Raw genomic sequence first — 24001 nt, forward strand, 5'->3', positions numbered from 1 at the left:
AGTGCAGTCTAGTTTGTCAAGCGCATACAAATTTACGTTGACACAATAACAACAAAGGAAGGTTTGCCACCAACCAACAAGAAGCAAAGTGTGCTAGTGGATCCTGTAAAAGGTTTTTGTTAGTGCAAATAAAGCTAATGTAATTCCATTTCATGTGTTAACTCCGTAATTTGACCAAACGTCGACCTCCACATTGTCACTAAGCAGAAGATTTTAAAATCTCTATCTCTTCAACTACCTGCACTCTGTTCATAGTCACTTTCGTTCCCCCCCCCCCCCCCCCCCCCCCCCAAGTTGTATTAACCTTTAACCTGCTAAATGGACAAAAACAAGCAATTATTAATATGATGGTTCTGCAAAATGGAGGCATGAGCCAAAGAGAAAAATAAAGACAGAGGGGAGTATATACAGCAGAACTTCAGTGTTGATTCTGATTTCATTTGGCTGCTGGAGCCACGGTCACTGGCTCGGTCTGGACCCCGGCGTCTGTCGAGTGACGTTTCTGGCCCTGCAGAAGAATATTAGAACAAGGATCAGAATTCTCTCGATGTTTGTAGTGTTTCCTTACTATGTGACATTGCCAACTACTGGCCTAGCAGGCCTTGCATCCGTATTGCGGTGTTTTCGTTTTTGTAGGTTCATGTGAATAGGGATCATTTTGACAATGTCATCTCTACGCACTGGCACAGTGTTGATCACCAACACCTAGAGAGAGTCAAATATTTGCAACCTGCTTATCCTTGGGTCTCTTCAACCTGTCCAATATTTAGTATGTGAGACAAAACAACTCTTCCACATTTTATTTGTTGCAGTGTGCATCACTCTGTCCATTTACATGCATATAGATTGTAAATGTCTGTCTGAGAAGGGAAAAAAACAATACTTCAGTCTGGAATCTCAGACTTCATAGTTGACAGACAAATACGCTATAATATATATAATATAGTTAATCATGTAACAAATTGGGGAAGCAAAGGGTACATGGAGTCAAGATGCCCAATGGACTCAGAAATTCTGACACTGTCAAATTATTATCATTACTAATTCTACTACTAATAATATTGTATTATTAGTTCTTAAAATTTTGCCATGCCTAAAATATACAACAGTGTAATATGGATTTCCCCTCAGAGATGTATGAAATAAAATAAACTGGGCAAAACAGATTGCAACTTGGTGTGATGAGAGTGAGACAAGCATGCCGTGAACACGGTGGATTTGCCATCTAGTCCAGATCCAAATTGGTTTGATATTTGCTTGTCACCCAGCATACACATGCACGTCATTCAAATCTGATAGTTGATGAGCTCAGATTAGTTTTTAATGTGTTGTCCAATTATAAACTGTATAGCGGTTTTCACATCCATCCATCCATTTTCTATACCGCTTATCCGCACTAGGGTCACGGGCGTGCTGGAGCCTATTCCAGCTATCTTCGGGCGAGAGGCGGGGTACACCCTGAACTGGTCGCCAGCCAAACGCAGGGCATATATAAACAAACAACAATTCGCACTCACATTCACACCTCTGGGCAATTTAGTCTTACCAACATTGGATTAATACAATCTACATTAAAATAAATATAATAAGAACCAGATTCAGTAGGTAGACGAGTTGCACACAAAAAAATGAAGAAGCAAACCTACTCTGATGAAAACAATGTCCCCTTTGGATATAACTGATCAGTTTTAAAAGTTGAGCTTAGTTATCTGGTGAGCTGCTGCTACCATCTAGTGGAGACAATGCCACAGCATATTGCAACATGTCAGGGCCTTTCAAAATAAACTCCCGGGAGCTGTAAATAAATAGCGATGGTGTGGGAGCTATAGCTAAATATTGGTGGTGTATTTTACCAGATGTTTCAAGAAGAGCTGGATGGAGTTCCTCTTCTCTGACTTCCGGGCCGCATTGGCAGCACTGTCGACAGCTTTGGGGGCCACCGAGGCCACTTTGTCGTCTATGATCACCTCGCAAGACTTGACCGCTGCTTTGGATTCCTCTTTGACCTTTACTGTGGGAAGTGCGTCTGCTGCTTTGGCAGGGGCAGGGCTTGCCTTCTTGGGGTCACTAGCCTGAAAGCAGTAGAGCACAATCAGCACACCAAGAGAAAGATGAGTACTAAACTATTTTGTTGTGTTCGTCAACTAAAGCCATTCTGTCAGCATGATCTCCCTGTGCTTATTTTGTTTCCTCCCACAGTACACACACGTATGTAAAAACTATACATTATCTCATTGTTCACTAAAACAGTATTTCTTTAGTCTACTGAGCCAAACCAAATATTTTACATCAGAAAAATCTTATGACACATTACCAAACAAAATTATCTTAAAAGGTGGAAAGGCCTACACAGGTTAATTATGTACCTTCTGTAATCCAGTGCAGTGATTCTCAAAGTGTTGTATCAGTATCCTAGTGGTATGCTGGCACTCTCTAGTGGTATCCATCCATCCATCCATTTTCTGAGCCACTTATCCTCACTCGGGTCGCGGGAGTACTGGAGCCCATCCCAGCTATCATCGGGCAGGAGGCGGGGTACACCCTGAACTGGTTGCCAGCCAATCGCAGGGCACATACAAACAAACAACCATTCGCACTCACATTCACACCTACGGGCAATTTAGAGTCTTCAATTAACCTACCATGCATGTTTTGGGGATGTGGGAGGAAACCGGAGTGCCTGGAGAAAACCCACGCAGGCACGGGGAGAACATGCAAACTCCACACAGGCGGGGCCGGGGATTGAACCCCGGTCCACAGAACTGTGAGGCAGACGCTCAAACCAGTCGTCCACCGTGCCGCCTCTCTAGTTGTATGCGAAATAATTACTGAAACAGGTACAAATACAATTTATATTTAAAATATGAAATACAACCAAACATATTGTATCACAATAAAGGTTGTAGCTATGCATACGGCCTGTTCATTTTCCAAATACAGTTCAGTTGTATTTAAGTACAGTACAATACATTTGTACGGAATCTTGTAATCAGTTTTCTTTTCAACATTGAAGTACACATTTTGTGTAACTCTCATGTACAATACTAGTGACGATAATTGATTAACACACACACACCCTGAAAAGGTAGTGTGGGTCCCCCTTCCCTGGGACTCACCACCTGTGGGAGGGGCCAAAGGGGTCGGGTGCGATGTGAGGATTTCAACGCTCACGCTGGAAATGACAGTGAGACCTGGAAGGGCGTAATTGGGAGGAATGCCCCCCCGACAAGAACCCGACCGGCGTTCTGTTATTGGACTTCTGTGCAAGCAGCTGACCGGCGCTGTGGCTGTAAGGTGGTCGGTGCCTGTCGTGGCGGCAATCCCTGAACCAGTTGGTGAACACAAGCAGTAAGGAATGCCGCCAAGCTGAAGAAGGAGTCGTCTCGGGCCTTTTTGGCTTCTGAGACTCAGGAGGCAGCTGATGGGTGCTGTCTAAGACAAGCAGAATGCAGCTTTGATGAAAACACGACCGTGGGAGGAGTTCAGTGAGGCCACGAAGAACGACTTCCGGACGGGTTTGAGGAAATTCTGGTCCACCATCTCAGGAGGGGGAAGCAGTGCACCATCAACACTGTGTATTGTGTATTATTGTATTATCTGCTGACCTCAACTAGGGACGTTGTGAGTCGGTGGGCAGAATACTTAGAAGACCTCCTCTATTCTACCAACATGCCTTCCTATGAAGAAGCAGAGTCTGGAGACTCTGCGGTGGGCTCTCTTATCTCTGGGGTTGAGGTCACTGAGGTCGTTAAAAAGCTCCTCAGTGACAGGGCTCCAGGGGTATATGAGATTAGAATCAGAATCATCTTTATTTGCCAAGTATGTCAAAAACACAAGGAATTTGTCTCCGGTAGTTGGAGCCGCTCTAGTACGACAACAGACACAGTGAATACTTTTGAGACATAAAACATAAAAACATAGTCACTGACCGACAAAAGGTTATCAGTAATGTGGTAATGCCGATACCTTTTTTTTTTTTTGACAATTGTGCAAATGATGCAGACTCCTCTGGCAATTTAGATTAGTTTGAAAAGACTAATAGAACAATAGTCTGGTGCAGTGACCATTGTGCAATTGGCGCAGAGACTTTAAGAAATCAGCCCAGAGTTCCTAAAGACTCTGGATGTTGTAGAGGTTGACACGCCTCTGCAACATCGCATGGACATCGGGGACAGTGCCTCTTGATTGGCAGACCGGGGTGGTGGTCCGGAGGGTGTGTTCCAACTATAGCGGGATCACACTCCTCAGCCTTCCTGGTAAGGTCTATACAGGGGTGCTGGGTTGAACGGCCTAGCTCTCAATTTACCGATCGAGCTATGTTTCTACCCTTTCCTACGGTCACGGACTGTGGGTCAGGACCGAAAGAACAAGATCGCGTGTACAAGCAGCCAAAATGAGTTTCCTTTCTTTCCTTAGAGATAGAGTGAGAAGCTCAGTCATCCGGGTGGGGCGAGTCCCTGCTCTTCTGTTCCGAGAGGAGCTAGATGAGGTGGCTCGGGCATCTGATTAGGATTCCCCCTGGAAGCCTCCCTGGTGAGGTGCACGTCCCACTGGGAGGAGGCCACAGGGACGACCCAGGACATGCTGGAGAGACTATGTTTCTCGGCCGGCCTGGGAACGCCTTGTGATTCCCCCGGAACAGCTGGATGAAGTGGCTGGGGAGTAGGCAGTATGGGCTTCCTTGCTTAAGCCCCTGCCCCCGCAACCTGATAATGTGCATGTGTGTGTGTATGTATACACAAATAAAAGCACACTATTAACGTTCAGAATGTGCATAATGATAAAGTGGCTTACAAAAATATAAATATAAAAAAATATTAAATACAATATATAATATAAGATCCTTTACTACTGGCTCGTTTTTGCTGAGTTGAGAAAACTTTGGCCTACTAGTTACTGTAGTTTAATTTTAGTTATTTTGGTGGTTCTTGGAGAGCCAAGTATTTTTTGAGGTGGTACTTGGTGTAAAAAGTTTGAGAACTACTTGTCTAGTGGTAAAGCATTTAATTGTTCTGCCTGTACGTCGGTGGCGTAGGTAGATGAACAAAGATCCACTATTTGTAATAAATAGATATAATTCTCTGACCAAATGAATAATTTCCTGTGGCACACCTGACCATCGCTCACGACACACTAACGTGCCATGGCACAGTGGTTGGGAATCACTGCACTAAAAAAAAACATACAGTACAAAGCCGGATATACACATACCAATAATCCCACCTAATTTCATCCTGAGATCCCCCTTTGATCAAAGTCAGCAAACTCAAGATTGTCCAATGTCTCTGAAAGATTATCCTGAGCGTGAGAGTGAACCTGTGTTGTGTGGTGTGTTAAGACTGGCTCATCCTCCCCAATCTGCTCAGAAAACATTCGGGTTAAACTTGTTCATTATTTCCGTTTGCAAATCCTTATGTGTATAGTTAATACTGAAGCGGGCCGAGCCACTGACGTGATTGATTGTGACGTGAAATGCAAAGATAGCAAATATGGAAGTGACCTGAAACTCATGACATTGCTGGACTTCACAAATTGTGTTTGTTGAGTGCTTGAATAACATGTATCGCACGTTTTCACCACAATAAAAATGCCAAGGACAATAATTTGCATTATCGACAGGTGCTGAGTCCAGGGTGTACCCCATATTACACCCTGAACTGGGAAAGTCTCCATCTTAAACAAAAAAAAGGTGACATGGAAAATGAACAGAGGCTCTATCAATGTTCTTACTTTAGGCTTGAACAAAGAGAAGAAGGGTGATTTTGATGGTGTTTTCTTCTCCTCGTGAACCAGAGCTGGCGGTTCTGGCTTGGCAGGGGCCTCGAGAGTCCCACCTTTACAAGGATCCACCTTCTTTTGTGAAAGACAAAGAAGAATCATAAATATCACCAGCTATTTTATGAGGATGATGACAAGGAAGTCCAAGTGGACACCTAAGAGTGAAGGATGATGTTAAAAGACGACCAGAAGCAAATCCCAGTAAGAATAGAAAAAAAGCAGACCCTGATCCCTCTCTGCTGAAGATTGTCTTGATAATAGTCTAACTAGAATTGTCAGTTAACTCATGCAACATGCATAGAACTCGTGCATTATTCACCAAGAAGGGAAAGAAAATGTAACCCCGCAATTTTAACAAAAATGGGAACAAATTCCTGATTAGTGTATGTGGAGCCCCACCAAACTGGAATGTGATCTGCCTTAGTCTGTGCCTCATGACTCAACAAGATTTTGTGCAAATCGGTTAAATAATTGTATCCATCCATATTCTATACTGCTTATCCTCATTTGTGCTGGAGCCTATTCCAGCTGACTTAGGTTGAGCGGGATTGTACAACCCTGGCTTGATCGCCAGCCAATTACGTACTGTACATGGGGTTTAGGTTATAGTCTTTTTACCCTAACATGCAAGTTTTTGGAATCCGGGACTACCCGGAAAAACCCTACGAAAGCAAATTCCACCCAGATAGGGCAGAGCCTGGATTTGAACTTGTTACTTTGAAATTCTTCATCTTTAATTTTTAAACATGCTAAAAAAATCAATCCATCAAGCAATAATATATTGATTATATATTATAGTTATTTTGAAGAAACTGCCACGTCAAAGTTTTCTATTAAAGGTGATAAGGCAAATACTGTACTTTGGGATTTTTCAGGATTATGGTTTGGCCCGCAGACCTTTACCTTTCCCACAAGAATAGATCCACCACTGCATTGAGCAGCAGCCGAAACACATCTCCACTTTCAGTACCAAAGCAAGAGCAATCCGTCGTACGCTGCCAATTTTTAAAACAATTATTGAGGATTATAATTATGATATGTACACAAATCAGACCTTGACACGGAGCAGAAACTGGAGCAATTTGCAAATCTTGCAATTTGTTTCTGAAACAAAATTATCTATATTTATCGAGGCTTTATGAATAGAAATAGTATTTGTAATATTTTAGTTGTGAATAGTTTCTTTGCATAGCTAATAAAGCTCTTAAAAAACAATTCATTCTAATTCCTAATTATAAGTGGTAGTCGGAGAAGTTGTCAGAGGTGTCGCCCTGTAAGAAGTACAATCCTTGACCGCGGGTCATGTCAAATGTTACTTTTAGTATATCCCACAGGCCGCTAACAATGCCCTCTTGGCCGTAGTTTGAACACCCCTGCGTTAAAGGAATGTCTAGAGTGGACACCTGCAAGTCAAAGAGGAGGTAAAGAAGGTAAAGCTGTAGGATCATGAACTGATGTAAGATGTAACCAAGTCCCGCGAGAATTAAAATGTAAAACTATCTGAAATCCCTTAAAGATTGTCTTGATTAAAGAGCAGGTAGAGCCACCTCGTCAAAATAACACAGTTATATATATATATATATATATATATATATATATGTTACCTTGTTTCCTACCTCTGGTTGCGGTCCCTCTACAGTGAACTGCAGAAAGGAAAAAGATTTTTTTTCCATCAAAGATGCTAACCCTAAAATAGACTAACAACATTTAAACACCAGTATTATCTTTGTAGTTTTAGGTTGACTCCAAATAATTTGTGCCAGTGTATTACTGTGCAACCTTAAGAGAAAACCCAATCCGTTCTGGGAAGCAGGTTGAATGTTCGCATTCGAGAACAATTTTTCCCTGACAGAAATAATTAATTATCCGGTCATACTGTTGCCATCATAAAATCTTTATTAATTTTTTTTCTGTATATTAACATTTTAAACTGTCATATAAGTGTAAAAAATATGCTGACCACTATTAAAAGTAAAGCGCCAAAAAAAACAAGATGTCATTTTTTAATATATTTTTTTTGCTATTTAAAACAGTTCCATGGTGTCATTTTCGCTGAAGTCAGTCGCTTTTGACGCGACGGAACTGTCTCGTGCTCAAGCACCGAGTCCTAAGGGCAAGTGAGGTCCACAGTGTTGTCAACTGAGCGACTCTGTCACTATACAGCATTTAGTGAGTATTCAAACCCCTTTAGCGTCTCTTTTTGTGCGTGCAGCATAGCTGCTAAAAGCTGCTTCACCATGTTTGCTTTGGACTCTGTGTTTCGTTATTTGATCTGAGTCAGCAGATCTCAGAGCCCTACTGGGCTTATATCCCATTAGCATGTCTTTAAATTATTTAGGACCTAAACCATTTAGTGATTTATTGCCCAGTAGCAGAACTTCGAAGTCTAAAGCTGACTAGGAGCCAGTGTAGAAACTTCAGAATTGGAGTAATATGTTCTGACCTCTTTGTTCTGGTCAGAACCCAAGCTGCAGCATTCTGAATGAGCTGCAGCTGTTTAATGCTCTTCTGGGGGAGTCCAGTCAGAAGACCATTACAATAGTCAAGCCTACTTCAAATAAAAGCATGGATACGCGTCTCCTGGTCTGCTTGGCCTTCGCTCTGGATATGTTCTTCAGCTGGTAAAAGGTTGTTTTAGTGATCGATTTGATATGACTGTTGAAAGTCAGGTCGCAGTCTATCAACACATACAAGCACTTAAGCAATAAAAAAGTAAAATTTCCATTAAATGTCCCCTTTAACTTTGATAGTGTGAGGACACATATTTCACTACTGTAAACCTATCAAATTCCACGAGGCACAAGAATAAGTAGTTTGATGCTTGCTGAAATTAGGTCTTGGGAGGTATACACTGATGTTTTGTATAATCTCTTACATGATAGCAATTTGAGTTTGCATACAGAAATTTTATGCAACTTTAGAGGCTAATGTTTTCAGAAAATTTGGACCAAATTCCGAAGGTAGGACCTACGCGACGTTCCACTTTAGAGGTTCCTGTGTATTAAACGTCATGTCAGCTGCTACCAAAGAAAGAAAGGATTTACGGTATGTTTTCACTTTTGTGCTGCTTTACCTTCTCGTCTACAACCATCTGTGTTGCCTCCTCTGGTGTCTGCTGAGGTTCTTCGGCCTCATTAGCAAATACAAATGAAAACATTTAAATAGCTTATGAGGATTACTTCTCATAAATAACACAAATCAAATATTTACTACTACTAATAATAATAACTAATATTTAAGTGAATTACCTTCACCTCTACAACTGCTTCTGGCACATCCACTGGAGTGTCCTGCAGGGTAAATTGTTTTGTTGTTGTTGTTGTTGAAAATACGTAGTTGGGGCGCAGCATGAACATCTTCAAATAGATTTAGATGCTTCCTGAATGCAGCTGGATAGTTTACCTCTTTTTCTACAATTGGATAGACTTCAGCTTCTATTGCTTGCAGTTGTGTCTCCTTGTTAGTCTGCAGTACATTGAAACAGTTCTTATCGAGAGATACAGTAAGTAACTATAAAGCATTAACATTGATAATGGCAAACCTCAATTGTCTGCCATCATTGCATGCAAATCCATGCGTTACATGCATGACATTTACTGTAATAAATTAAAAGACATCAATGCCAAAACAACACAATAAAAATAACATTATCTCCAGTTGAACTTCTGCAGCCTCTCACTAAATCACACAATAACATAATTAATATTGTCTTTAAAATATATTTAGTCAAAATGAATGAAAATGCATCTTTAGAGAAGAATTCCACGAAACATACAATGTATATAAAAAGTCTGTACCCCCCCCTCCCCCCATTTCAATGACATGGTATTGTGATACAAAAAAATGGGACCAAGATAAATAATTTCAAAATCTAAGCGATGAGACTAGTGAAGGATTATCTTGACAATGCACATGAACTTTTGTTCACTTTCAAGTACAAGCACTAAACACACAGTCCAAATGACGCTCTTAGGCTACCTTTTTTATCTTACTTTTAGCAGTAATGGCTGTAACAGTCTTGAATACTGCGCTTGAATGATGATAAGTGGATCACTTCCTAGGCTTGGTTTCTATAGGCGTACGTCAACAAGTTGATGGCATATTTTTATAGGTTGGTGGTTCTTCGTAAAACAAATACAATTTACTCCATGTATATTACGTATTCTGTAATAGTAATAAAGTGGACCCCCGCATACTCCCGATTTGGTACCCGTGGATTCACCTATTTGCAGATTTTTTCAATTTAATTCCATTTTATTTCTTTTTTTTTTGGAGGGTGAGGGGGGAACCAACCCTGAAAACTCTGGAAGTTTATCCCCACTTATTCAAGAACAACAAAAAAAGCTCAACACACACCATTTTCATTGCAATTATAATGGGCGTGAATTATCCACAGATTTTCGCTATTCGGGGTCCAGACCAGTCCCTATTCCTCGCCTATAGCGGGGTTCCGCTGTAATGAACCGAATTTGGTGTTGTGTTTATTTACCTTTGGACGGAAGAATTTGCTCAGAACATCTTTGGTTGACTTCCCTTTCGAAGATTCCACACTCTTTGGCGCAGCTTTTGTTTTTTCTTTTGAGGTGGTGGGTTTGGCTGGTTTGCCACTTGGCTCTGCTTTGACTTCCAGTTTTGGAAGCTCTGGAGGAGGAGGAGGTGGTGGGATCACCATTCCCTTGGAGGCTGCAGGAGGATCAGACACTTGTACAACCTTGGGAGTGAAAACAGAATTAGAATGCTTATCTGCAAGGTAAACTGACCACTGCTCCATTTTCTATAGCACATGCCCTCATTAGCATCACGGGTGAGTTGGAGGCTATCTCAGCTGACTTTGGGCGAGATGCTGTATTTTGTTTGTTTTTGGTTTTTTTTCTTTAAGATGTGGGAGGAGGACCCAGACCCACTAACTACTTTTCTATCGTGCTGCAATAAAGGGGCCATTGCAAAGTAATGGCTGTAACAGTACTAAAAACCAAGATTTCTTGACTATCACTAAGCTTGAAACACGAGAAATTTTCAGTAGGTTAACCAAAAACAAACACAGAAAGTAACGCTTTGGCTTTATAAGGAAACAGACAATGTGCTTACAGTGGTGGTTGGCGCGGACTGGTTCTCCCTCTGCCGCTGTTTGACAACAAAAGAGGCAGCAGTTTAGAATAGATCAGCGAAAAATGTGAGTAGTCATAAGAAAGTCCCGTTCAGTGGCAACAAAAAGAAGGCTTGTCTGCCTAAACCAAAGTTTGAACGAGTTGTTGAATTAGATAAACAGTATCATCAGTACAACCCATTTTTCCATTTTATTGTCGCTGTCCTATGAAAAGCAAGTTTTCAGTTTTTTAATCCGAAAAACAATGAAATGTCATTCTAAAAAATGACATTTTTTTTTGGTTGTAACAGTAAAACATGTTTTCTCTTTCTTTAGTTATTTGTCGTGTTGTGTTTCAATGTTATTTTAATGTGATCTCAATTATTGGAACCTGATTGTTTTGTTGAGTAAGTTGTATGTTACATAGTGACTGTCTGATGACAACTGCATCTCTCACATTTTAGAGCAAAATATTTCGTAAAACACAATAACTCACTCCTATTAGATGGCTTAAGCGCCACAAGATATTTTTTCACAGCCATCACTGTACTGTACATATACAGCATATAGTATGTTGAATGATTTGACATGTTGAAGCAGACTTGTTCAGAATGTTAGTGTCTGAACGAGGATATATTTGGAAAGAGAAGAACAGCTTCTTAAGGCAAACAGATTTTTTTTACCTGCATGCATCAATCAGACTGTTCAGTGGAAAGTATTTTTACTGTATTGCTAATCATCTATTTAAAACATTACATTCATTTTTGGGCTGGCGATATGGCCTTGAAACAAGAAAAATGTCCCTTTTGTTTAAATGTGAACGCAATCCCCTATAATATATTGACATTTAAAATGTTACCATAGAATGTAAAAAAAAATAAAAATAAACAAATGAAATGAGCCATCAAACAACATGGCTCAGCTGGTCCATTTGTCTACAGGTAATTTATATGTCTGCAGTTGCACAGGTGAGGCAAGGCAACGTTGGCAAAATGTTTACAGCTTGGAAGCACATACCTCAAGTCAAGTTTTCAACATGTCAATAAATCACTGCTTTTGCAATGTTTTAATGGGCACTATGTCCGAGATTGGATCTGTGATTGCCTTTCTCTGGTCATACACAAAACAATGGTCTAAGGATTACACTCATGTCTGTTTCTTAGTGGAAATTAAAGTTGTGTGTTTTTGTATAAATAAAAGCAGCTAGAAGGGTCAGAAAAGTTGTTAAGTTAGCAACTCTGACTGTGCTTTGTAAAACAAGTTCCTCTCTGTTCGCACCCATGTTGTTAGTACAAGCAGTGTAGCAGGAACATGCTTTGAACTACAGAAGCTGTTAAAAAAAACTACATTAAAATAATAATCATGAGGAAATGGACTAACGAAGTTGACGTTAGACAGCGACATTAGATATCATATCATCAAGATATTTCCAGCGTCAAACGGAAACCTCGAATCTCCAAAATCATCAGCTTTCAGGAAATAAAAAAAAAAACAGGATATTTTTTAAGTCATTGACATTGCATCGTCAAAGAAACCAAGTCATTTTCAAAGCTTTAGGTCAATAATTTGTAAGAATAACAGACCCACGTGTCGAACAACCAATAGTATAGATTTGTGAAACAAAATATGACATTGACCAAATTTGGGCAGAGGAGATTTCCTTTTGACAGTGACGATGCAGTATCATAAACAACTGGAGGATGGGATGTCCTGTTGGATTTATTGTGGTCGTCTTTGACCATGCATTTCTAGTTTTGCTGCGTCAATGGTCACCTGATCCTTTGGGACTTCAGGAGTTTCCTTTTTGGACGTTTTAGTGGATGACATCTGCCGAACAAGGGAAGGGACAGTCACCGTTAAATTCTGCCAAAAAATAAAAACACAAAATAGAATAACAGGATGCCCAAGCATCACATTACTAAAGATTGCAGAGCTATTAGAAATGCTTAAACTGAACCTAAGGCACAGAAGGAAGTAGGCTGTTCATATAAGTAAGAATAGGCCTTTAGAATACAATAAGTGTCCACTGCTGTTTGTGGCCATGTCTACACACAGTGCATGCGCTGACAGAGTGGCCACCATTGTGCTCTGGAGATGGCGTAGGCCTGCTCTCGCTCTAGTGTATCTTTACCAATCTGAACTTCCAGCCGCACAGGCCTCCCTTGTGAGCTCAGACGATGGTTCCAACAATGGGCCGCCACATTTCCACATGTTCCAAGCATGGCGCAAGGGCACTGTAACTCTTTAAAATGCCACACGTTCCAAACGACCGCATGATGAAGAGGAAACACAATGGTTGCCTGTTGCACGTCAGAGCATAATTTATTATGTATATCTTTGCTGCTACTCACAAGGTAATTGTTATGATTTACTGTAAAATATAATATTAGCAGCAGGAAGGCTTTAAACAATGATTATTTGGTCGAGCTGAGAGATAAAGATCAAATTGAACCAAAGTTTTATGAACATTTTCAATTAATTTGGTCTGGTTATAGAAGAGAAAACAACCCAAATATCATATCATTTCTTATTTACATTTAAAATGTGTCACTTACTAAATTTTTGAAGAAGTTCATAACTGGACTCTCTTCTAGGTTAGTCTCCTCTTCTGTGGGTGGACTGTTAGCGTTGTCAGTTTGTTCTGGTTCCGTCAGTGCCTCTGGCTTTTGGTTAGCTGTCTCCTAAGCACCATCACACAGACTTAGCCTTTTGAGGGTTATGCAGTAGCAGAGCAGTGCAGCAGCGTCTTAATCACAGCATTGAGATGGGCGCACAATTCCAACCATGCCTCTGCCTACTCTGCACACTGTAAACAATAACTCTTTTATAAACGTGCATGTCCCACCCCCATTACTCATTGATATTCAACTATGTTGGACAGTCATGCCTCAAGAATTGTCAGAAAATCCAGATACATTGCTGTGTCCCAATGGTTATAATCTTTGAAGTAGCTAACCTTGATTTCAATTAGATGAGTCAAATGAAAATAAAATGTAATTTGTCAATAAAAATAAACAAAAAATAAAATGTCACTTTCGCAAACATCAAAGATAATTTAGTCTTGATTTAACCTAATTTAATGAACATTGAAGGCAATTTAAAGTCTTCCACGAACTGAATTTACATGCTGAACAACAACAACAAAAATCTAATAATTTAATCCTCTGGTAACATTTTTCTGTTACCGATGAATGACTCTTTTTCTAGGACCCTACATATTCTATAAACATCATAGTCAATTCCTCATAGCCCCAAACAACGTGGAAAATAAAATAGGTACAACGTGCACACAAAATACCGTACTCATTTGTGGGTTCAATATCATTCCACTGAACAACTAGGATGTCTGAGTAAATGGCGTGCATCATTAGAAACTGCAATAGATTTATAGAAAAGTTTTCCCATGACATCACGCAACTCTGGACATGCCTGCGACCGCCATACTGGAGGTTTACGTATTGTTTTGTTCCGTTGGTGTGTTCGAATAGATACACTGTATAGCCAACCTCATAAAAATGTGAATTACTTTGCGGTGTTTGGCTGCAGCTATACAGGTGGGAAGGACAACGCTTACTTTTTTTAAATTTTAAAGCAGGGCGAGAAAACTGAACATTCGTCAAGGAAAAGACATTGTGGCTTTCACAAATCAGCAGAGCGGATCTTTCTCTGGCCAGATACCTTGCCATGCATCCATGTTTGTTCTGAACACTTCGCTGAAAGTAAGCTTTAATGCCCAGCAACGTTCGAAAACATGTTAGTCTACTTACTGTATATACAGTACATCAGTACAGTACACAGTATAGCTTAATTTTAAATCTTTACATTTTAGTGCAGTACTCTTAAGTAACAGAGTTATAAAATCTTACATTGGATATCAGGAGATTGTTGCAGTTATATTAAACTAACTTTCTCCTTTCTAACCACTATCTCGCCTAGAAGCTAATGCAGTACTCTGTCACCATAACTGTTACTAACTGATTAGGGTAATACAGAAAAACCTAACAAATGAAAATGAATATGAGGCAGTCTAGTAATCTTTCTGTTCCAAGCCTATCTACCGCGATCTGGATGTCCATCATGGCTTACAAACAAATACTGATCACGTCATCAAAAACGATCTATATGTGATGTCTTTAAAGGTCTCCTTCCATTACTCGTTTAAATTTAATTTTGATCATCTTTGATGTCCTATCAGGTTTGCATGATAATTTTGTTTGGCAATGCCCAAATGTCCCTTTTAAGCTATTCTGGTTGAGCTTTATTGTCTGGCATTTAAGTCGGTAGGATTTCTTGTTACTATGCGACATGTAAATGAGCTTTGCTCAGATTGGATCGCTCATCTTCCCCGATTTAAACATGGACAACAGCTGGGCTCTGATTGGTCCATATTATGGCGTCTGCTAGTGTAGAAGCCTGGGGCGGCCAAGCATTCATGGAGACATTGCATCCTTCAATGCAATATTCAGACTCGCATTCCTTGCATGAGTTTGATCGCAGGGTTACATATACACACCGAATGCGCATTCGCTTCATTTGCGGAACATTGATATGCTCCTCCCACCTTAGTCCTCTTAAATGGGTCGTCGGTGCACTCGCGTCCGGCAAAAGTGTGCTGTAAGCGGCCACGGCTAGCGCAACAGGTCACCCCAGCTGGTTCCTTTGATTTCATTTTTTAAATTCACAGTTCCACTTCCCATGCCAGCCCCTCCGCCTCGTGACCCTCGCGGCTGGTGACGAGTGGCCACGGCAACCAGAGGGACACCCATCCCCGTTATTGGCATTGTGAGGCACAATTAACGAAGCGTTGGATAAGATTGTTGGCCCACTAATAGAGAATGTGCGCTGAAAGGAGTCGTGGGTGAAAATTAAAAGAGAGAGAGGGGAATATTTTGAGGTTATGCTCGTCATCTGCTCCCATTCATTGGAACTGAACCTGCCACGATGATCATCACTGGCGAAAATGTCCGCAAGCTTTATTATTTCATCCACTGTTACAGCATAAATTATGAATATAGTTAAATATTTTTGTAAAACCAAACATACAGTCCCCTCCAAAAGTACTGGAACGGCATGGTCAATTCCTTTGTTTTTGTTGTATACTGAAGACATTTGGGCTTCAGATAAAAAAATTAATATGAGACAAAATTTCAGAATTCCAGCTTTTATTTCATGGTATTTAGATCTAGATGTGTTAAACAACTCAGGACAGAGCACTCTTTGTTTGAAGCCACCCACTTTTCAAGTGAGCAAAAGTATTGGAACGTGACAGGTGTTTGTAGTTGCTCAGGTGTTGCCTTTTACAACCCCAATTCCAATGAAGTTGGGACATTGTGCTAAACATAAAAACAGAATACAATAATTTGCAAACCATGTTCAACCTATATTAAATTGAATAGACTACAAAGACAATATATTTAATGTTCAAACTAATCAACTTGTCGTGGGCGTGCTGGAGCACATCCCAGCTATCTTCGGGCGAGATAGATAGTACACCCTGAACTGTTTGCCAGCCAATCGCAGGGCACATATACACAAACAACCAGTCGCACTCACAATCACACCTACGGGCAATTTAGAGTCTTCAATTAACCTACAATGCATGTTTTTGGGATGTGGGAGGACACCGGAGATCCCTGAGAAAACCCACGCGGGCACGAGGAAAACATGCAAACTCCACACAGGCGAGGCTGGGCTTTGAAGCCCGGTCCTCAGAACTGTGAGGCAGATGTGCTAACCAGTCATCCACCGTGCCGTTGACCCGAACACGTTTTAAATTTTTATAGTTTTGTTTTGACTATGGGAGGAGGTAGACGACAGACAACACTTCCACGGGAAGAAATCCACACAGAAACTCTGGCTCAAGAGTCAAACCTGCAATTGCAACCAGTATACCAATTGGAGCCTTCTTGCTGTGATGCATCACTGTTTAAAAATTAACAGCTGCGGTCACATACAGTTCCAAACAATAATCATATAGCCTGCAAAATCACTTTTTTTAAATTGGATTTTCAACACAACTACATTGCGATGTGAATTCAATATTTACCAATACAGGTGCCTTGACATTGTCAAAATAAAGTGGCATTCACTTCCATGTACATTTAGTATAAGTGTAAACAAAAACCATGATGAGCCAAACAAAATTATTATAGCAAAAAAATGTGCTTTAGTATTTGACTGTTACTCTTCTAATGGATCTAATTGGATGACAACTGTGATCTTGTAACCTGATGAAGATATGTTCAAACCTTCAAGTCTGTAGGGTGATTCTTCAACAACAGATGTAGATGAAGACTCCAGCCTCTCAAGTAAAGCTTTCATGTGGTCCTGGTATTCTGGCTTTTGTTCTGACCTACCTTCAGTAGGCATAATTTCTGTTGTGTCGTCACTTGATTCAGCCCCTGAGGTCATCTCTGTTGCTTTATCCTCTGACGTCCCAAGGCTAGGTTCAGCTTCAGCTGCATCCTCTGATATTTCCCCGACAACAGCCTCAATGACTCTCTTAAGGCATTTTGAAGCTGCTAAACAAGCATCACATTTGTCTACTTCAAAAATTGCTTCTTTTATGACTCTATTTGTCCTGAGGTTTGTGGGTTGGTTCTCAGGAGAGCTTACATTCTCCTCTGAGTGACCAACAGAAAAGAGAGGAACTTGTAACATTTCCATATCAATCCAGGACAGACACGCTTCAACATCATGTTCCAGGGTTTCCTCATTTTGGACACTGTTCTCTTCTACTGGTTTCTCTTGGACCGAGCTATATGAATCCAGCGCCTCTTCTGGTAATGGTTCTGCTTGCAAATAACACCATTTTGCATCTCTGATTTTGCAAACATTAAGGTTCTCCAACATACTTTCATCAAAAGGCTCTATTATGGTCACTCCTTGATCCTCGTGAGGACTTTCATTTTCCTCTTTGGGCACATCAGATATGGCGGGGTTTTCTGCATAACTTTTATCTCTAGCTAAAGCATGTTCAGATGATTCAGAGACTACACCTTCAGAAGATGTTCCGTCAAAGAGGTTATCATCTTTGGCAGGATTGATAATCTCTTCTGCCATTGGCTCGCAGTTGTCTAGGATTTCAGTGAGGGTTTTGAAACATTCATCTTCTACTGAAGAATCTACAGATGCTAATTGTGCTTGATATTTCATTATTTCCTCCACATTCCACAGGACTACCTCATTTTTTATCTGAGTTAAGTCCTCAGAGTGAATCTCATCTTGAGCAAGGGTGATGGACTCCTTTACAATTGGTTTACAAATTGCTGATATTTGGTTCAGTGTTTGGGAACATTTGGCTTCTGCCAAAGTTTCCAAAGCTGCTTCACAAGATAATTCATGGATAGGTATATTTTCACTTTCTAGGACCTCTGATTTTATTTGTGTAGATTTCTCAGCATAATCTTGAGCAGGTATAAAGGTCTCCTCCTTTGTTGGTGCCGAAATTTCATTGACGAGTTGGGAACAGAACACAGCTTCCACAAATGCTTTCGTCAGATTGCATTCAGAATGCAATTCTTGAATAAATGTATCTTCATCTACACTTACTCGCAGTACTTCAGTTTTCTTCAGTGTAGATTCCTCAAAGTGCATGTCATCTTTAGTAGGGATGATGGTCTCCTCTGCAGTTTGTTTTGGGACTGCTGGGATTTTCATGTGTAGTTCCGAGCGGTATGCCAGAGCTTCCACAGATGCTTCAGTGACTTCACATTGGGAAAATGATTCTTGGACAGGTGTATCTTCAACAACACTTACAAGAACTGCCTCGATTTCCTTCTGGGTGGATTCTCCAGAGGTGATCTCATCATTAGTTGGGATAATGGTTTCCACAAAGGGTGGTTCTGAATCAGCAGGTACTTTTTCTTGCTGTGACGAGCAGGACACAAACCTGACTGCACTGCTGGGGTCCAGAGGTGTGGTAATCCTGAATTCAGGGTACTGAGAGAGGGCAGCAACTGTTTCCTCTTTTATCTCATTTGCAGCTTTGTTACCATCTGTAGGAATGCCAGATTTTGCATTTGTTTCAGATGCTCCATCAATCTGTTCATCTGTGCCACCTTCTGCGTCGGGTGAACATTCATCAAAATGATTTTCAGGAACTTCATCAATGGTTGACAGTTCTTTGTGCCAAGCAGCGTACCTTTCCAAAAAATCTTCAAGCACATCACATTGATCAATATTGACACCTTTTTCATCAACTGGCTTTGTTCTCTGAAGAATTAAATGTTCTTCCTCCTCTGATATTGTTTCCATCATTGTGATCAGTGGCTCATCATAGACTGATGGTATGTCATTTATTTCCCTGACACCATGCATAACAATCTCAGGCTCAGCAGTTTCATTTAGAAGTGTTTCATCTGTTGAACGTCCTTCTCCATCCTGAAGTCGAGACACTTTGACCTCTTCAACTATTCCCATGACGTTTTCTGATGGATTATATTGTACTGGGATTTCTGGATACATTTCGTGAGAGTCATTAAAGCTCCTTTTTTCAGGATTTTGAATTTCACCTTCACCAGTCACCTCCACCCTCTTGGCTCTGAACATAATATCCTCAATAATGACGTCCACAGTGATTTCTCCATTGATGATCCCTGCTGCCTGGTTGTCGGATGATTCTTCTTTTATACTCTCTTCAACTGCCTCCTCTGCAATGATGAGATCAGATTCACTTAGTTCTTTGTCAGATTCTTTTCCAACCATCTCTTCCACGAGGACCTTGGTGGTGAATGGCCCCTCCACGCCATCTCCTGTTTGTGTCGAAATATCTGCTTCAATTATTCTGTCTGTCTGAGTGTAAGATTCAGTTTGCCGATGCAGATAATCCGGGTCCTCTTTGAGTTCAGATGTGGCGACCGTGTCTTCTCTGCTTGAACTGGATGCCTTTATCATGAAAATCAAGATTAATATTTAGATTCACACTTTGGTGTTTTATTCTGGGACAGACAGTGACCATGTGTACAGTATGAGCAGAATATATACTGTATATTGACACATAAATTGCAACCTCAAAAACATGGTCCCACAGACTTACATACACTTTATGTATGTGATTTTGGAGGCAGATTTGAGAAGACATTACAGCTAAAGCATAAATGATGAGTCTTTTCGGATATACGTCCATCCTTTTCTATATCGCGTCCTCATTAGGTTCAGGGTGAACTGCTGCCTTTTCCAGCTGACTTTGGGTGAGAGGTGGGGTCCAACTTGGTCACCAGTAAATCACAGTGCTCATATAGACAAACAACTGGTCACATCTATCGATAATTTAGAGGTCTTCAATAAACCTAGCATGCATGTTTTTGAAATGTGAGATAAAGCCGGAGTACCCAGAGAAACCCCACAAAAAGGCTGGGAAAACATGCAAATTCCACACAGGCGAGGCCGGGCTTCCTCAGAATTGTGAGGACGTCCACCATGTTTTCTTTTCCTATATGCAATATTAAAATAAATAAAATCTAAAGACATTCAAAATCTAAAGACATTCAAAATCTAAAGACATTCAAATGACTATTTTGTCATTAACTTGGCACCCTCTCTTAATACAACTGTCACATCTTAATTGTAGTACTTTGGCATTAGTACATGCACAACTGGAAATAGATTTAGCTGCTATTTACCTATTTACATTTTGTGGGCATGTTGTTGATGAAGAAAACTCATACCAGGTAAAACGTTGGCTGTTTTACTTACATTTACTGTATGTACATTTAAGACAATAAATGTCCATGGAATGAGGTTTTCTAAATAACCCCACCCAGTGACTAATTAAAGTCTCTTATTTGTAAGTAAAAAAATAAAAACTTATGGGAGCCCTTGTCTGAACTCACAAGAAACTGGATCACCTGACCTATAACACTGGCCCAAAACTTTCCCTCAGAAGTGTTTTCTCAACCCAGTTCAAAACGAACCCTAAAACCTGGCCTTAACTCTAACCCAAAACTAATCCCAACACATTAAAGACTAACCCAAATCTCCATAAACCAGACCCCCTTCACCAGCCCTAAAAGTGAAAATACTCACCAAAAGTGTGTCAGTGCAAGGAAGATTTGCATCTCTTGCAATATTCTTATGGGTCTCTTCTTCAGTGATACTCTCTGCGTCAACCGGTGCATCTGTTTCTCCTTTCTTTTTGAATATTTTGTCGAAAAGTTGCACCTTTCCTTCATGTTTCTCAGCTTCTTCTCTCTGGGGGGTGGCAGCCAGCTTTTCGGGAACATCTTCGGATTCAGCATCCTGACTGTCCGATTGCACCACCACATATTCAGATTCTGTGGCAGGATTTAATGCTGCAGCCTTGCCGTTTTGTTGGTTTTGGGTCAAACTGTTAACTAAAAATAAGAAGGAATGGTAAATGAAAACATCTAAATCATGACTGATCAACACCCATAATCCATCCCACAAGACCCTTAGGGCCTGATTTGCTAAGATCTCAAACACTGGGTGCTAAATTGCATGTAACAGATTGCATGCGTTGTTGGGGGTATGTTGCATCTGATTTACTAAGACTGTATCGCAATTGGCAACAGGTTTAAAAGTAGTGGAGATCAGCCTACTTAAATGAGGGGTTTTGCACTTTCGGTAGCTTTGATGGTTCACCACGGAAAATTTGGGAGTGCATCGCAAGCGCAAAGTAAGTTTGAAGAAATGACACTTTAACAGTTGTTGGCAGAGGCAAACAAACATATTACCAAGTTAGAGAAAAATCTATTTCGCTCTAATGATTTTGGGGAAGCCAACAACCACCTTAATGTAATTAATATTATCAGAGCAATAGATTTACTTTCTGTGATGTTTGCCTCTTGGACTAACACTTCCAATTCCATTACTTCAAACGTTATTTTGCATTTGCATGGCTGTTCCATATATTTCTTAGGAAAAGCATCTAAAGTGCAAATCCCTCTTTTAAACATGGTATCATCCACCACTTTTACACCTGTTGCCAACAGCGCATACAATCTTAGTTCGAGTGACTGAACACGCAATTATTTTGGATCTTAGTAAATGATTGGAATCTTAGCTGATGACCCACAACACAACCACCAACAGCGCGTGCAATCTTTGGGAGTGAACATGCGATTTAGCACTCGCTATTTGGAATTTTAGTTAATCAGGCTCATTCTGTTTTTATCTTTCTCCAAATGTTGTGGATTGTAAACTGGGCTGATTTTTTTTTAAACAGACAACTGTGGCAGTATATATTTTTAAAAGGGTTGTCCAAAATTGATTTTTACAGATTATTGAATCAATTATGACTTAACAAATACTGTACTGTTCCTTTGAAAGGATCAACGTGGATAGTGCGACATGAAGTAAACATGGGCTGGTCTACCCAAGAACATGAGATTAGTTTGATCACCAGTATGTCAATATCATCTCACAGGATGATTCTCTCTGCAGGGACACTCACTGCACCATGACAGATTAAATAGTCTGTTTTAGAGACTACGCCTATAGTTCACAATAGAGGGCACAAGAAACAGTCAGTGTGTTTACACTGCATCAAAACGTCCAAAGGACCAATTCATCCTGGAAATGGACGGCTGATTTTGTCTACCACTAAATAATATACAGTATAATGTGTTTTGATGTTTTAAGGGGTAAGAAAAGGAGAGAAATCTGTTTACAGTATATACAATCTAACTCGGCAACTACAGTTTCCCCCATATTACCATTACAAATACAGTAGAACCTCTAAAGTTAAAAACCCTTGACAATTCAAAATTCAGTCAAAGGTTTTGGGAAAAATAATGTTTCTAAAGTCATGCACAACATCAAAAAAATCTTGGTTTGCATTTTCGTTTGACTTTTTTTAGGCTTTTTACAACACTTTTATCAAAAAGAAAAAATCGGCCTCAACAAGAGGTGTGAAGGAGACTGTGAAGAAGAATATACAGTACGTAACAGGAATTTACCATGAGGTAAGAAGACTCACATCTTCTATTTACTATTAAGAATGTTTCATGTCACACATTTGACATTTAAGAATGTTTAATAAAGTAGATATGAGTGATAGTCACCTTTGCACTAAACCTTCTTTAATAATGTTTTAATATGTTAGTGTTAAACTTATTTTTACACTAACACGGCAAGTAAAATAGTAAACTGTTACTTAAACCACTGTACACTTAATTAAGGTTTAATGATAAAAGTTTGACCATTTAATAGAAGTTTCTATTTTCCATTATTTCCTATTGGAAAAATAGTTTCCCAAATCCCAATAAAACAGTGATACGGATCTTTGAGGTTCAACTGCAAGCTTAATAACAAGAACTCACCATCAATCTCTAATCCATTGGATGTGTTGTTTCCTGTCAGGGCATTCAGTCCTCCATTTTTATCACACTGATTGAGCTATGAACAAATGGTACTGAACAATGAAAAGCTAAAAACAAATATGCCAACACAAAAATTTAGTGAAAGTTAAATACAAAAAGTTAAATACAAAAAAGAGTCTAGTCTAGTCTACAAGTGGAATTGACTGTTTCTGTCATTTACCTTACTTGGATCTTTGTTCTTGGAATGCTCATTACCCATACTTGAGACCTAAAGATGCAGGGTTACTGAAGTCAATGAAATATAGTACAGTATATAAGTATTTGTAATGGTAGACCCTAGCATTTGATCATATGTAATATTAATCAACTTTCTTACCCAAGCTGCACTTCAAGTCAAGTAAGTAAGATTCTCCTCTCTCGAAAGGGTGGACTCGCTGCTCCTGCCCAACTGTGCTTACAACTATTGTTGACAGGCCATTATATGTGTGCTTGCAGATGGGTGGGACTGTTGTTTAAGTAATCAGTAGGATTTCTTCCCCAAGTAAAGCCCAAAAGATGGGCAACGGCACATGATTAGTTCAAGCTGATCCCTCAGTGAGCCCTCTTCATCACCATCAAGAGCACTGTAATGAAACCAACGGGATGTGTATTGAGGATGTTTACAGGGCACGCCATACCACACAGGATGTTTACCAGTTTGAGCACGATCATTTGGAGCCTTTTCTATATTATTACATTCACCAAGTGTGAAAAATAAATAGGTCATTCCAATTCTGGCTGACATTTTAGGTAACAACATTTTTGAAAAATGGACCATTATTTAAAAATGTTTTGACATCTTTCTAGAATAACAGGT

General features: G+C 40.0%; 1 protein-coding gene across 9 annotated transcripts; it reads right to left on the minus strand.

Annotated features, from left to right (window-relative positions):
* Positions 1 to 270: 270 nt before the first annotated feature.
* bcas1 (brain enriched myelin associated protein 1) lies at positions 271 to 23768 on the minus strand. Of its 9 annotated transcripts, none has more exons than XM_061790548.1 (15): positions 23522 to 23768; positions 23366 to 23413; positions 23146 to 23221; positions 20891 to 21198; positions 13420 to 13545; positions 12638 to 12691; positions 10867 to 10902; positions 10268 to 10489; positions 9181 to 9243; positions 9027 to 9068; positions 8852 to 8908; positions 7383 to 7421; positions 5731 to 5853; positions 1854 to 2072; positions 271 to 508 (listed from the first exon to the last, which is right to left on the minus strand). In XM_061790548.1, exons 2-15 carry the CDS (start codon positions 23402 to 23404, stop codon positions 437 to 439), a joined length of 1476 nt encoding a protein of 491 aa, XP_061646532.1. In that variant the 5' UTR covers positions 23405 to 23413; positions 23522 to 23768; the 3' UTR covers positions 271 to 436. The 9 variants fall into 9 exon arrangements, with proteins under 9 accessions (XP_061646532.1, XP_061646524.1, XP_061646506.1 ...); XM_061790540.1 differs by having other exon boundaries at positions 7395 to 7421; positions 9033 to 9068; positions 12638 to 12727; XM_061790522.1 differs by having other exon boundaries at positions 9033 to 9068; positions 12638 to 12727.
* Positions 23769 to 24001: the final 233 nt, after the last annotated feature.

Source organism: Phyllopteryx taeniolatus, chromosome 1 (genome assembly GCF_024500385.1).
Source record: "Phyllopteryx taeniolatus isolate TA_2022b chromosome 1, UOR_Ptae_1.2, whole genome shotgun sequence".
NCBI classification, from domain to species: Eukaryota; Metazoa; Chordata; class Actinopteri; order Syngnathiformes; family Syngnathidae; genus Phyllopteryx; species Phyllopteryx taeniolatus.

Excerpts from the sequence above, each read along its gene's own strand:
- bcas1 (XM_061790505.1), bottom strand. The coding sequence starts at position 23,404 with ATGGGTAATGAGCATTCCAAGAACAAAGATCCAAGTAAG. Across the intron at positions 12,728-13,419 it reads TGAACTTCTTCAAAAATTTA|AATTTAACGGTGACTGTCCC; the intron begins GTAAGTGACACA and ends ATTTTTTGGCAG. Across the intron at positions 10,903-12,637 it reads CTGAAGTCCCAAAGGATCAG|CGGCAGAGGGAGAACCAGTC; the intron begins GTGACCATTGAC and ends GTTGTCAAACAG.